Below are 14,464 nucleotides of genomic sequence, written 5' to 3'. Positions count from 1 at the left end.
TTTTTTTTTTTTTTTTTAGTATTCAGCTGTGCGATGATGATATGCCTAGCTTCAGTTTTGAGTTTGCTGAGCTTCTTGCATCTTTCCCTGTATTTGGGAAATTTTAAATTACTTCTTTTAATAGTTTCTCTGTTTAATTCTCTCGTTCTGGAACTCCACCAACATAGTTTACCCCAGGTGACATTCTGCAGGTTACCAAAGCTCTGACCACCTTTTTCCAATCTTTTTTCCTCCATTTCAGTGTTGATAGTTTCTATTGTCGTAGCATCAAGTTCACTGACCCTGTCTTTTATCTTCAGTCTGCTGTTAAGCCCATTTAGTGACTATTTTGTTTCTGATATTATATTTCTTATTTCTGTAATTTCCACCTGGTTTTGTTTTATTTTATTTTATTTTTTGAGACGGAGTCTCGCTCTGTCGCCCAGGCTGGAGTGCAGTGGCCGGATCTCAGCTCACTGCGAGCTCTGCCTCCCGGGTTTACACCATTCTCCTGCCTCAACCTCCTGAGTAGCTGGGACTACAGGTGCCCACCACCATGCCTGGCTAATTTTTTTTTTTTATTTTTATGGAGATGGTGTTTCACCGTGTTAGCCAGGATGATCTTGATCTCCTGACCTTGTGATCCACCTCCCTCGGCCTCCCAAAGTGCTGGAATTACAGGCGTGAGCCACCACACCTGGCCGCCTCCTGGTTATTTTTTATAGTTTCTATTCCTCTGCTGAGATTTCCCCATCTCTTCACTATACTTTCCTCTAAATCCTCAAACATCTGTATAATTAATGGATCCTTTAACTTTTTTGTCTGTTCATTCTAATATCTAGATCACATTGAGATCCGTTAATTTTTTTCTTTTTTTTCTGAGTCTGCTTGCCAGGGAATGGGATCGTTCTCTTGTGACTTTTTCTTTTCTTTTCCTAACTATCACATTTTCCTATCTTTTCTCATGTCATGTGGGTTTTAAAAAACAATTAATTTTTTGGTCTCTGTCATGGGTTTGTTTGTTTGTTTGTTTTTGTTTGAGACAGAGTCTCACTGTGTCACCCATCCTGGAGTACAGTGGCATGATCATGGCTCACTGCAACCTCCGCCACCCAGGTTCAAGCGATTCTCCTGCCTGAGCCTCCTGAGTAGCTGCGACTACAGGTGTGCACCACCATGACTGGCTAATTTTTTTTTTTTTTTTTGAGACAGAGTCTCACTCTGTCGTCAGGCTGGTGTACAGTGGCGCTATCTCAACTCACTGCAACCTCTGTCTCCTGGGTTCAGGTGATTCTTCTGCCTCAGCCTCCTGAGTAGCTGGGACTACAGGCACGTGCCACCATGCCCAACTAATTTTATTTATTTTTTTAATATTTTTAGTAGAGACGGGGTTTTACCATGTTGGCCAGGATGGTCTCAATCTCTTGACCTTGTGATCCACCCGCCTTGGCCTCCCAAAGTGCTGGGATTACAGGTGTGAGCCACCGTGCCCAGCTTAATTTTTATATTTTTAGTAGAGATGGGGTTTCATCATGTTGGCCAGGCTGGTCTCGAACTCCTGACCTCAAGTGACCTCAGCCTCCCAAAGTGCCAGGATTATAAGGAGTGAACCACCATGCCCGGCCAGTCATGAGTTTTTTTTGAAATTGCATACTAGGCCGGGCGCGGTTGCTCATGCCTGTAATGCCAGCACTTTGGGAGGCCAAGACAGTCGGATCACGAGGTCAGCAGATCGAGACCATCCTGGCTAACATGGAAACCCTGTCCCTACTAAAGATATAAATTAGCTGGGCGTGGTGGCATGCGCCTGTAGTCCCAGCTACTCGGGAGGCTGAGGCAGGAGAATGGCGTGAACCCGGGAGGTGGAGGTTGTAGTGACCCGAGATCGCGCCACTGTACTCCGGCCTGGGAGACAGAGCAAGACTCTGTCTCAAAAAAAAAAAAAAAAAAAAAAAAATTGCATACCAGACATTGTGAATGATGTGTTGTATAGTGTCTGGATTATGTTTTTTCTTTTGTTTTAAAAAGCATTGGGGCCAGGTGTGGTGGTTCACACCTCTAATCCCAGTACTTTGGGAGGCTGAGATGAGAGGATTGCTTGAACCCGGAAGTTCAAAACCAGACTGAGCAACATGGCAAGATTCCATCTCTACAAAAACAAAACAAAACAAAACGCCAGGCGTGGTGGCACACGCAATTCAGGAGGCTGAGGCAAGAGGATTGCTTGAGCCTGGGAGGTCAAGGCCGCAGTGAGCTGTGATCACACCACTGCACTCCAGTCTGGAAGACAGCAAGACTCTGTTTCAATAAACAAAACAAAATAAAAAATAGTGTTGACTTTTGTTCTGGAAAGTCGTTAATTTACTGCCGACCTCTTTGTTCCTGTTAAGGCTTGGCTTAAAGCTTTGTTGAGGCAGATCTAGACTGGTCTTTAATCTAGGACATCCTTTCTCCAATGGGATTTCTCGTCTGATTTACAGAAAATAATTTGAGTTACTATTATATTATTTTCTTCTTTTTCCAAAACAGTCTCATGGTAGGCATGAGTTACTATTTTCTAAGTTCTCTATGGATGGTTATACTAATACTATACTGTAAATAGATAATGAGAGAAGGGAATGCGTTGCATACAGTGGCTGCTTTAATGCATTAGTACTTAATTCTCATGCTACATCCCTGGTAGAGAAAGGCTACTCCAGAGTATCGTCTTTATCTCTAACGATGACCTTTCTGGTGTCTGAGGTGAATGTATTTGGGTGTTAGTGGGGTCTTTCCAATAGGATGCGCCTGAACTCTGTTGTTGTATGGTGTTTTGTGACTTTTAGCATCTTCCTTCTGCCCTCATCCCTTTAGCAGCTGTTCTCTTTTAGGCCTTATATTCTGGACATAGGCAACCCATACTTAGGCCAAGGTACCATGGGGTATTTCCACCCAGGCTTGTGAGGTGTCCCTCTACACAGTTCCTTTTTAGAACTATGCTCCTAAAGATTCCCTACTTCTGCAGCCTTAGTTGGATTGCTGTACCCTGTTTGGCCTTCACCTCTCTTTCCTTGGTTGGGAAATTGAGCCCAGGCAGAGAGCCAAGGTAAACATGGGCACATCTTGTCTGTTTTTCTTCTCTCTATGATTGTAGTCTTGCTCTGCCGATTGTCCTTTGCTTGAAAATAATTGATGCATATATTTTGTCAGTGTTAAAAGTCATTTGTGGTGGAGTTGGATATGGAGGACCTATCCATAATGAGTTACTTTGTCAGGGCCAGTAGTGGAAATTATGGGATTTATTTTGTGATCATGGAATTTGACCTGTTACTGGTTCTTACCTGTGAAATCAGTGACTAGTTTCAATACATTCTTCGAGAAAGTTTTAAATTGTTCTGAATTATATTACCAATTAAGTAAAATATGAGGTAGCACTGTTTTATCATTAAATGCCTGAAACCTATTGATGTTTCTTTTAGGACATTTAATTTAATGTTTATAGCCAGTCACTTTTTGTGGATGTAACATTTGTTAACTTTTGAGGAAATGTTTAAATAACAGTATGATCTTTTAAGGTAGAAATAAGATTATCTTTGAAAACTTCTGTATTGGTGATAAGTTTTTTGAAGAAAAATAAAGAAAAGAATGGGAAAGAAGGGCAACCTGTACATTGAAAGATGTTAATGTCATATCAGGTTTTAAAAATGTGGGTAAGGCTAAACTATAGCATCTAAGAGTACACACTTGGGTCATAATAAGGAAATACAAGAAAGTGATTGCTTTACAAGTCATATTAGTGGTTAAGTTCTTTTGAAGGGAGAAAGGGGGCATGAAGTACTTCCTTTGTTTTAAGTGACATTCTCTCTCTCTCTTTTTTTTTTTTTTCAATAAAAAGCTTTATTTTTTTGCTTTTAGTAAAAACTTGTAGATCACTGGCGTATAGATGGGAAACATTGGCTGTTTCCTCTCCTATGATGTGTGTATGATCAGACATCTCCAGACACAAACTTATGCCCTCAGTCTTCCTAATGACCTTAGGATGGATTGAGCCTTAAGCCTTAAACATCTCCCTCTTAATGGAAGTAATCTGGTAGTAAACTGAAGACAGCGATTTTTGGGGCTGAGAAAAACGTGATAAAATGTGCCTTAATATATAGAAGGTTGTCAAGATAAACTTGGCCTGCTTCAAAATTTCACTTGTTTCCCTATAGTCTTCTCTCCATGCCACTTGAAATATATTAGAACAATGATGTCAGAGGCTTAACCTGATACGAATACTTAATTTTTTAAAAGTTAATACCGGTTACCTTAATCATAGGTTTGATCTGCTTCCATGTATGTTGACTTTATGTTTTTCTGTCCTTTGTAAATCCAGCTTTCATTGCTGATTCATGCTATTGGTAATAAGAATCAAGAAGCTCAGTAAAAATCTTTCATCATTATTTTTAAAAAGCCAAAGGTTTAAGTAACTTGCCTACTGGTAAAGACATATTGAGTAGAGAACAGTATGTTATTCCTAAGAGTTTCATTTTAATGCTTACTGCATTTAAAAAAAAAAAAAGCTTGTTTTATGGGAGAAAATTACCATAGGATTTTTTGTTGTTGTTAACAGAATAAATTTAAACGTGAAGAGAAAACAAATGGATGGAGAATAGACAAAGCATTCCGTAAGTATTAAGACCTCTTTTACAAAGTATTACTTGGAGAGCCTAAAAAATGACCAGTCTTTTGTCTTTGGCTCCAGTGTGTTTTAGATTTGTTTTGTTCCTGTATTGGCCTAAGAGGAAGAAGTCTGAAATTTTTCTGTTTAGCAGTATGGGTCTGGTACTTGCTACAAATATATAGGCAGGAGATTATCCAGAATATCTAGGTGCAGGTAAACAGTTCTAAGTCCAAGAAGTTATGGAGGGATTGATGCTACCACTTCTAAGTGTTATTTATTCTGAAGGAACTGTATTGGAGGAGATAATTGTTTCTGGAAGACAGCTATATAGATGGTTCTTTCTAGTTCTGAATGACTAATCAGTCGTTCAGTCTATAACACTGACCACCTACTATATGGTAGTCATTGTTCTAGGTATTGAGTATGTAATGGTGGAAGATATATGGCAGATGAGAATCCTGCATTTAGAGCCTTAAGTCTAATTGGATGGGGGAAGAAAGATAGGGGATAAGCATAATTTTAGGCAGTGATTCATTTCCAAAAAGAAGATAAGAGAGAGGGTGGCTGTTCAGATCTCTTTTTTCCTAATGATCATTGTATCATTAGGGAAGTTCTGTCTGAAGAGATGTACTAGCATTTGAATTTAGATCTCGTCTGAAGGAATGATAGGTATCTTTCAATTTCTAACTAAAATCCTCATTAAAATGAACATTTTTCTTTAAGTCTAGAGAAAGACATCTAAGGATCTATAAAGAAACATAAGTTTACTGTTTAAAATAGTTCTTGTAGTAATTTTTTATTGGAAGATAGGTCTTTTTCTTTTTCACCACACCGGTGGACAGGAATATATTTTTTGTGGATTTGTAATTATCAGTTATTTTATTATTAATGAATATATTCAATGTCCATTTAGTCATAAGATTAGCCATAGTGCTAGAGTGTGTAGAGTGTAAGTGTGTAGAGAGTACTTACATTATGTAGCAATGTACATTTATTTTATGAGTAGACAGTAAGGTAGGTGGGTAGTGGTCTTGAAACTTTTCATTAAGTTTAACACATTATAGTCAGAAAATAATTCATAAATCTATAAACAGTCTATTTGGAGTGTGAAGCCTTTTATAGACCGTTATAATAGATATCTTTAAAATTTATTGATCTTAAACACGATACAGTGTTGTATGCCTGTAGTCCCAGTTACTCTCAGGGGTTGCTGAGGCAGGAGGATCCTTTCAGCCCAAGAATTCGAGGCCAGCCTAGGCAACACAGCAAGATCCTATCTCAAAACTAAAAACAACTCATTGATTTGGGGGCTTTCTGTTGGATTTTTTTTTTTTTTTTTTAGTTAAAAACTATGTAGGTTTTTAAAGAGAACTTACGTTTTGAATTTCTCTGAGAACCATGTGGAGATCCTTTACGATTCTTTGAGTCTATGTCTTTCAGAATCATTGGGGAGAGTCTCAACAAATTAAGTCTGGGTCAACAGTGAAATAGGGCCTTCAGGAATCCCAGATTTGGGTTTAGTTTCCTGAAATTCTTTTTATTTTAGTATACACCTTCTTTTCTGAGGCTGTCTTGCAATCAAACCAGTCTTCGGCTTATGTGCATAGAGCACCATTTTCTCTACATTTACTGTAAGATTAGATGTAAAGTTCAAGCAAGGATTTGCCTCCTGGCCTGCATTCATTCTTGGAGTGTTCACTGATTACTTTCAGATATAATGCTGTTGATAGGTATTTAGTGGGCATGTTCCTGATTAAATTCATTTACTTCCCACTTTGCTGATTCTTATAAGAGTAAATGGTGAAATGGTTGTGATAAAGGTAGGGCATATGGTGGTGAATAGGCATTTCAAGGACTTCTCAGTCCATAAAAAAATTGATTTATATTTACACACATTTCAAAGTGTAGTTCGAGTTTTGACAAAGAATATGCCTGTGTAACCACTATCCCAAACAATAGAGGAAATGTTTTCATCACTTCACAAGGCCTGTTATGTCCCTTTCTGGACAATCAAATGCTGTCCTCCTGGCCCATGGCAACCACTGTTTTCATTTTAATCACCATAGATAGCTTAGTGTGTTCTAGAATATCTTATACATGCATGGTATCATACAGTATGTACCCTAGTATCTGTTTTCTTCCACTCAGTATGTTTTTGAGATTGCCTCATATTATTGCATGTATCAGTGGTTTGTTCCTTTTGTTTTGTTTAAAACTAGTTTATTTGTAATAAACAAATTATTACAAATTTGTAGTAAACAAATTATTATTTGTAATAAACTAGTTTATTCCTTTTGTTGCTGAGTGGTGTTCTGATGTGAATTTTATCTATTTCTCTGCTAAGACAAAGCTATTTTATTGCTGAGTGGTGTTCTGTTGTATACTTGTTTATCTGTTCTCCTGCTGATAGACAAACCCATTTGCTTTTGATGTGATGATACTTTAAAAGCTAGAAGTAGTTTTGAAAAATAAAAACTTGAAAGTTCTTTTCTTTTTTTTTAAACAGAGGAAAAGCGCCCTTTTGACTTCGATTTTTTTGCTCATTTGCTTCAGAAAGTTCTTGCTGAAGAAGAGAAAAGAAAACAAAAATCTGTTAAAAATCACAGTTTAAAGGAGAAGAAATCCACCAAACCACGGAAAAATGTAAAAGGTATTGATTTTAAAGGAAAGTGTGCTAGTTTACTTAGTAGTAATAAACTCGTAATGTTGTCTCTCAGGCCTTTGAGAGTTCATGTGTAGCTCAGGTAGTTAAGATCATCAAAGCATCCAGTTGGAGGGAGTATATCTTTTTTAATCAACTAGCTATCTGGTCCAAAACAATAGCTTTCTTTTAAAATTTTTAACTGGCATGATTGGGTTATTTGATATCTTTCTAGCATAGAGGATAGTTGTTGCCAGTCAAAGAGCATCAGAATTTGGAGTGTTGTATTTCATGTTTGGTTATTTATTATCATTTTCCTCTGTAAAACAAATCTGGTATAAAATTCTAGTATTAAAAAAATGGAACTCTAATCTTTTGGGGTTGTGACTAGACTGTATTGGTTGAGCATAACATTTCTGAAGGCTAATGTTGACTTGTAAAAGGTAGACATTGTATATGTGTAGGTATTTTTATTTTTAGGCTTATGTTTTCTTAACTATTTGAACTCTGATCTATGAGGACAATGTTTAACTGTAATCACATAAAGAAGATGCTTAGAACTATAGGGAACCTTATATGTTAGCTAGTTTACGTTTTAGCCCCTTTTGTATTGGTTTTAATTACCAAGAAACAGCCCCAGCGATCATAAGACACTTTTTCCTAAGGACTCACAGTGTGAGTAGTGGCAGAGGCAGAACTGAAACCTAGAATTGTGAGAGCCTGTGTTGAGGGTCCCCACGACCACCACCGGGGTTTGATTATTCACCAAGAAGACTAAGGATTCAGCATCCTTTGCCTGGAACATACCAAAATTTCAGATATTCAAAAGGAAAGCAGTTCAGCATAAACCACATTATACAGCTAAGGCACAGTGAACCACTCTTATCAGTTAGGGTGGTAGGAACCGTTCCCAGAACCAAATTCTGAGACATGGCCCGAGGGCCAACCTTGTAAGGAAGATTTTCAGAGGATAGCAGTCAAGCCTGCTAAATTAACTCTTTTCTGTTCAAAGCCAGGCTAGAATTTCTTCTTCTGGAGCATATCTTTTAAAAAGTAGTATTGAAAACTGCAAAATACCTTTATTCTTAGTAATCTTTTTTTTTTTAACTTATACATAATCCTAGAAGATTAAAATATATATCATCTTGTGATTATCATGTTACAGGTGATAACATGAGTAACTCACTGTGTCTTATTTAATGTAAGAACTTTTTTTTTGAGATAGGGTCTCACTTTGTCACCCAGGCTGGAGTGCAGTGGCCCGATCTTGGCTCACTGAATTCTTTACTGCTCGAGTTCAAATAGTTCTTTCACCTCAGCCTCCTGAATTGCTGGGATTACAGGCACGTACCACCATGCCTGGCTAATTTTTGTAATTTTTCATAGAGATGGGGTTTTACCATATTGGCCAGACTGGTCTTAAACTCCTGACCTCAAATGATCTGCCCACCTTGGCCTCCCAATGTACTGGGATTGCAGGTGTGAGCCACCACGCCCAACCAGAACTGTTTTTTTGAGATGGAGTTTTGCTCTTGTTGCCCAGGCCGGAGTGCCTTGGCGCCATCTCAGCTCACTGCAGCCTCCACCTCTCCAATTCAAGCGATTCTCCTGCCTCAGCCTCCCAAGTAGCTGGGATTACAGGCATGTGCCACCATACCCAGCTAATTTTTGTATTTTTAGTAGAGATGGAGTTTCACCATGTTGGCCAGGCTGGTCTTGAACTCCTGACCTCAAGTGATCCACCTGCGTCAGCCTCCCAAAGTGTTGGGATTACAGGCATGAGCCACCATGCCCAGCCCAGAGTTTTGCTGTTATCGCCCAGGCTGGAGTGCAATGGTGCGATCTTGGCTCACTGCAACTTCTGCCTCCCGTGTTCAAGTGATTCTACTGCCTCAGCCTCCTGAGCAGCTGGGATTACAGGTGCTTGCACCATGTCCAGCTAATTTCTGTATTTTTAGTAGAGATGGGGTTTCACCATGTTGGCCAGGTTGGTCTCAAACTTCTGACCTCAGATGATCTGCCCACCTCAGCCTCCCAAAGTACTGGGATTACAGGTGTGAGCCACTGCACCCGGCCTGTATTAAATGCATTTTCAATTTACAGTATACTCAACTTATAATGGGTTTATTGGGATGAAACCCAGTGTAAGTCAAGGAGCATCTCTATATGTAATTGCTTTTGTTTAATAAAAATGAGATTTAAAAAAAAAGATTTTATGTGTATCTTGTTCTGCTTGATTTCTTAATGCAACAGTATGCTTTGAAATTTTCACGTGACTGCATATAAACTTACCTCATTATTATTATTGGCTCCATGGATTTTTATATATTATTTAGTCATTTCCTATTGGACATTTTAGGTTGTCTTTAGGTTTTTTGTTCATGCAAATAAATACTACAGAGGACATCTTTGAGTCTCTTTTCCACCTTCACAAAGTTTTCTTTAGGTTGTTTGCATATTTATAGTCGTTTCTCTTGTTTTCAGTCAAAAAAGTTGCCTGTGAAGGAGTGAATGATGATCCAGATGAGTCTATGAGTTCTAGAATTTCAGACACAGAAAGATCTCAGAAGGATGCTCAGACAGTTGACGAAGAGTCTCTGACCTTATCAGGGAAGGATGCAGAACAGGTTGCATTAGAAGTAGACCTAAATCAAAAGAAAAGAAGAAGGAAGAAGCAAGATGGAGCTAATGAACTGGAAGTAAACAATCTTTTAGAAAATGCCACTGTTCAGGCGGGTCCTTCTAAAGGAGAAAAACACAAGAGTAAGTTTCTTACGTATTTAAAAAGCCTCTATATTACTTGAGAAGACATGTACAGCAATATGGTATGTAACTTAATTTTCTGTCTAGATAGCAATTAATGATGCTTATTAATTGGTTCTGTACTCATGGTACTGTGCTAACTCTGTTTATTTTTAATTAAAGAAAAAAGTTTATTGTAAAAAGAAAATTAAACAAATTAAAGTGGGGAGATTGTTCTCTGAAGTTTGTTTCTAAGTTATGTCACCTCCTGTGCATTCCCATTAACTATGATTAGAAATCACATGTGTATATAATTAGAAGTATGTTGCTTATGTCTGTTAATAAAGCACAGGTTTTCATGTTGTACCTCTACAGAGCACCTCTGTGAACCCACAAGGGGTTAATTCCTATAAAATAACTGGAGGAATATGTGTTCCTTCCATTTTTCTTTTTTACTCTTTGAATGCAAACATATTGCCACTTAAGAGTTGCTTGGGGATGAGGGCTAAGAGTTTGAGGGGGAGTCTTGGTCCCTTTCCTTAAGAATTCATATGTACATTATTTAAAGCCGATAACCAAGGAAAAGGTAGGAGCAGACCAGAACAACCTTTCTATAAAATTTATGTTTTCTGTAGTTCAGATTTACTAATCTGATTTTAATATAAGAGTCCTGGTAGCTAACATAGTATGCTTTGTAGGCATCGCAACATTATACTCTTTTTTGGCTTATCATTAGAGTCATTACGTATAATGCAGAACAACTTAATGATTCACAACCAGATTTTAGAAATCAAACAGACCTTGCTTTAAATTCCAGCTTTTTTACTTGCTTAAGTATTGCATTGGGCAAGTTACTTAAGATCTCTGAACTCAGGGGGTTCTCCATGAGATTAATATTAATATCTTTTAATAGGTTTGTTTCAAGTATTAAATGAGATAATGCATTTGATGGACTTAAGGGTTCCGGCCACTTAATAAGTACTTAATAAATGATAGCTATTACTTTGTTACTAATTGGTGTACTTCTGAAGGAGCAAAAGAATAGTTAAGTCAACTTATAGTTTCCTTACTTGACATATAAAATAAGCCACTTTAAATACTTAGAATTTAAGATAAAAGAAAGATGCTATAAACTGCCCAAGAAGCTTGGGCTGATCCTCATCTATGTTAAGTTTTTATTGTGGTCTAAAAATAAGATGTGTACCTTGCAATTAGAAATTTGAATGTTGAATGGATTAAGGTTTTGTAGGAAAAGATAGTATTATAGGTAAATTCCTTTGTGCTTTAAAAAATATGTTTTTGCTGTCATTTTTTAGAATAACATGCATTTTGTATTTGTAGATAAATGTCAGGCTATAAGGCCTGAGGTAAAGGAAGGTGAATGCAGTAAGGAGCAGATGCTTTCCTGCACACAAAACATAGATGGCATTGTGGGTTTTGCCTCCAGTGAAAAAGTTGAGAAAAGAACTGACCCCGTCCTTTCATTAAGGTATTTTCTGTGTCTTTTCTGGTTTTACCCACATCTGTTGATTACTGAGAAAGGAGTGTTGAAGTCTCCATCTGTAATTGTGGATTTGCCTGTTTCTTTTTTTCAGTTCTATTTGTTTTTGCTCCGTATATCTCGAAGCTCTGTTGTTAGGTGTGTACATATCTAGGATTGTTTTGTCTTTTTGGTGAATTTCTCTTTATCGTTGTGTACTATCCTTCTGGTATTGCTCTTTTTTTCTGATGTTTACTTTGCCATTGTAGCTTTCTTTTGGTTGGTGTTTACATGGGTTTATAATTTTCTATAATGATTTTCTTTGTCTTTGGTTTTCATTAGTTTGAATATGATGTGTCCTGCTCTGTGTGTTTTAAAATTTTAATTTGTAATATAAAAACATGAGATTACCCTCAACAGATTTTTTATGTGTACTATACAGTATTGTTAACTATAAGCACAGTGTTGTATTGCCGATCTCTGGAATGTTTTTTTACCTTGCGTAACTGTACTTCTGTACCTATTGAACAGCAACTCCCATTTCCTCTGCCTCCCAGCCCTTGGCAATCATGATTCTTTCTTTTTCTTTTTTGTTTTGTTTGTTTTGTTTTGTTTTTGAGATGGGGTCGGTTTCTGTCACCCAGGCTGGAGTGCAGTGGCACGATCTCAGCTCCCTGCAACTTCCACCTTCCAGGCTCAAGCAATCCTCCCATCTCAGCCTCCCAAGAAGCTGGGACCACAGGCATATACCACTACACCTGGCTAATTTCTTGTATTTTTGTTAGAGATCGAGTTTCACCATTTTGCTCAGGCTGGTCTTGAACTGAGCTCAGGTGATCCACCTGCCCTGGCCTCCCAAAGTGCTGGGATTACAGGTGTGAGTCACAGCGCCCAGCCTCATACAGTATTTTTCCTTCTGTGACTGGCTTATTTCACTTAATGTAGCATATGAGAAGATTGCCTTTTTTATGACCGAATAATATTTCAGTACATGTATTGGCCACATTTTCTTCATCCATTCATTGGTTGATGGACATTTAGGTTGTTTTTGTCTGTTGGTGTCACTGAACATGGGAGTGCAAATATCTCTTTGAGGTCCTGATTTCAGTTCTTGTGGATGAATACCCGGAAGTAGGGTTGCTAGATCATATGGTAGTTCTACTTTTAATTTTTTGAGGACCCTTCATACTGTTTCCAATAGTGGGTGCACCATTTTACATAACCACCAACAGTGTACAAGGGTTCCAGTTTTTTTCACATCTTCTTCGATACTTGTTATCTTTCATTTTATTAATAATGTCCTTCTGAACAGGTAGAAGGTGGTTTCTTATGGTTGTTTTGATTTGCATTTCCCGGATAATTATTGAGTTGAGCATCTTTCATAGCTGTTAGCCATTTGTGTATCTTCTTTGGAGACATGCCTATTCAGGTCCTGTGCCCAATTTTTTAATTAGGTTATTTTCTTTTTTGCTTTTGAGTTTTGAGAATTATTTATGTAGTTTGGATTTTAGCCCCTTATCAGAAATATGATTTAAGCATTTTCTTCCATTCCATAGTTTGACTTTTCACTCTGCTGTTTCCTTTGGTGTACAGAAGCTTTTTAGTTCAATGTAGTCCCATTTGTCTAATTTTGCTTTTGTTGCCTATACTTTTGGTGTCATATCTAAGAAACTATTGCCAAAAACAAACTTAAAGCTGTTTACTGTTTTTAAGCGTACAATTTAGTGGCATTAATTACATTTACATTGTTGTGCAGCCATCAGCACTGTTTCTAAAGCTGTTTTATCACTGCAAACAGAAAACCTGCACCCATTATGCAGTAATTCCTCATTCTCCTCTCCCTGCAACCACTGATAATCTCTAATCTGCTTTCTGTTTCCCATCCATGTACTAATCAGGACCAGACTTGCTTAGTTTGAGGTCATATTAGGCCCACTGAGAGTGGTAAGGTTGTAGACAACTTTCTGTTTCTATGTCTAATCTAGATATTTCACATAAGTGGAATCATATGCTATTTCTCATAGTTGTTTGTTCCTAGGTGACAGATATCTAAAGTGTGACTTCAGAGATAAACCTAGTTTCGTAAACTACACAAAACTACTCATGACTTTTTCTAATGTTTAAAATAATTTTAAAATATTGTAATAGGGTCTTACTCTATTGTTGCGGCTAGAGTGTAGTAGCGTAATCATAGCTCACCACAACCTTGAACTCTTGGGCTCAAATGATTCTATCACCTCAGCCTCTCGAGTAGCTGGGACTACAGTCATGGGACACCATGCCTGGCTAATTTTAAAAACATTTTTTAGTGGAGATGTTTTCCAGACTAGTCTCAAACTCCTGGGCTCAAGCAATCCTTGCACCTCAGTATGAGCCACTGTGGCCCTAACTTTTTCTAATTTAGGGGAAAAACAACCTTGTAATGATCATTAAAGTCCCAGTTGGTTTTGGAAAACAAAGAGTTGATTCTAAAATTGTCGTGTACACAAGAGCAAAGACTCAAGAATGGTAAAGACAGGTTTAAAAAGCGCCAGCTTTGGAGAGAGACTGTCCTAGACTAATTTTCAAGCTAGAGTAACTAAAGCAGCATGATATTGGTACAGGGTTAGATGAATTGACTCAGTGGAACTGAATATAGAGTTTAGGAAGAGACATTTAGGAATCTGTCATATGGCAGAGGTAGCTTTAGAAATTAGCGGGCAAAGATTGAACTAACTGTTCGTCAGATTGAGCTCAGATTTGAAAACCATAATATTTAATCCTCGTGTTACCATATCCGCTAACTTCCTGACGGATTGAAGACTACATGTATAAAACAAATCTTTACAACTTTTAGAAGAAATGTAGAAAAATATCTTTGTAATGTCAAGGCCTGAGGTAAGACATTTCTAGGCCGGGCGCGGTGGCTCAAGCCTGTAATCCCAGCACTTTGGGAGGCCGAGACGGGCGGATCACGAGGTCAGGAGATCGAGACCATCCT

The 14,464-nt window shown here is 37.9% G+C and overlaps 1 protein-coding gene and 1 pseudogene across 2 annotated transcripts in view; one reads left to right on the top strand and one right to left on the bottom strand.

The window, feature by feature from the left end:
* Positions 1 to 4,274, bottom strand: part of LOC105524181 — a 6,884-nt pseudogene extending 2,610 nt beyond the window's left edge.
* The window catches only part of BDP1 (B double prime 1, subunit of RNA polymerase III transcription initiation factor IIIB), a 118,156-nt gene that overhangs the window by 24,382 nt on the left and 79,310 nt on the right, over positions 1 to 14,464 (top strand). For both annotated transcript variants that reach the window (XM_011959299.1, XM_011959298.1), the window contains exons 8-11: positions 4,571 to 4,625; positions 7,128 to 7,271; positions 9,747 to 10,025; positions 11,346 to 11,493. In XM_011959299.1, coding sequence (XP_011814689.1) covers positions 4,571 to 4,625; positions 7,128 to 7,271; positions 9,747 to 10,025; positions 11,346 to 11,493 — 626 coding nt within the window. The remainder of the gene's footprint in view (positions 1 to 4,570; positions 4,626 to 7,127; positions 7,272 to 9,746; positions 10,026 to 11,345; positions 11,494 to 14,464) is intronic.

The sequence above is a fragment of the Colobus angolensis genome, unplaced genomic scaffold (assembly GCF_000951035.1).
Source record: "Colobus angolensis palliatus isolate OR3802 unplaced genomic scaffold, Cang.pa_1.0 Scaffold49, whole genome shotgun sequence".
NCBI classification, from domain to species: Eukaryota; Metazoa; Chordata; class Mammalia; order Primates; family Cercopithecidae; genus Colobus; species Colobus angolensis.
The sequence above is the reverse complement of the archived record's forward strand: the minus strand, read 5'-3'. Positions and strand labels throughout refer to the sequence as shown.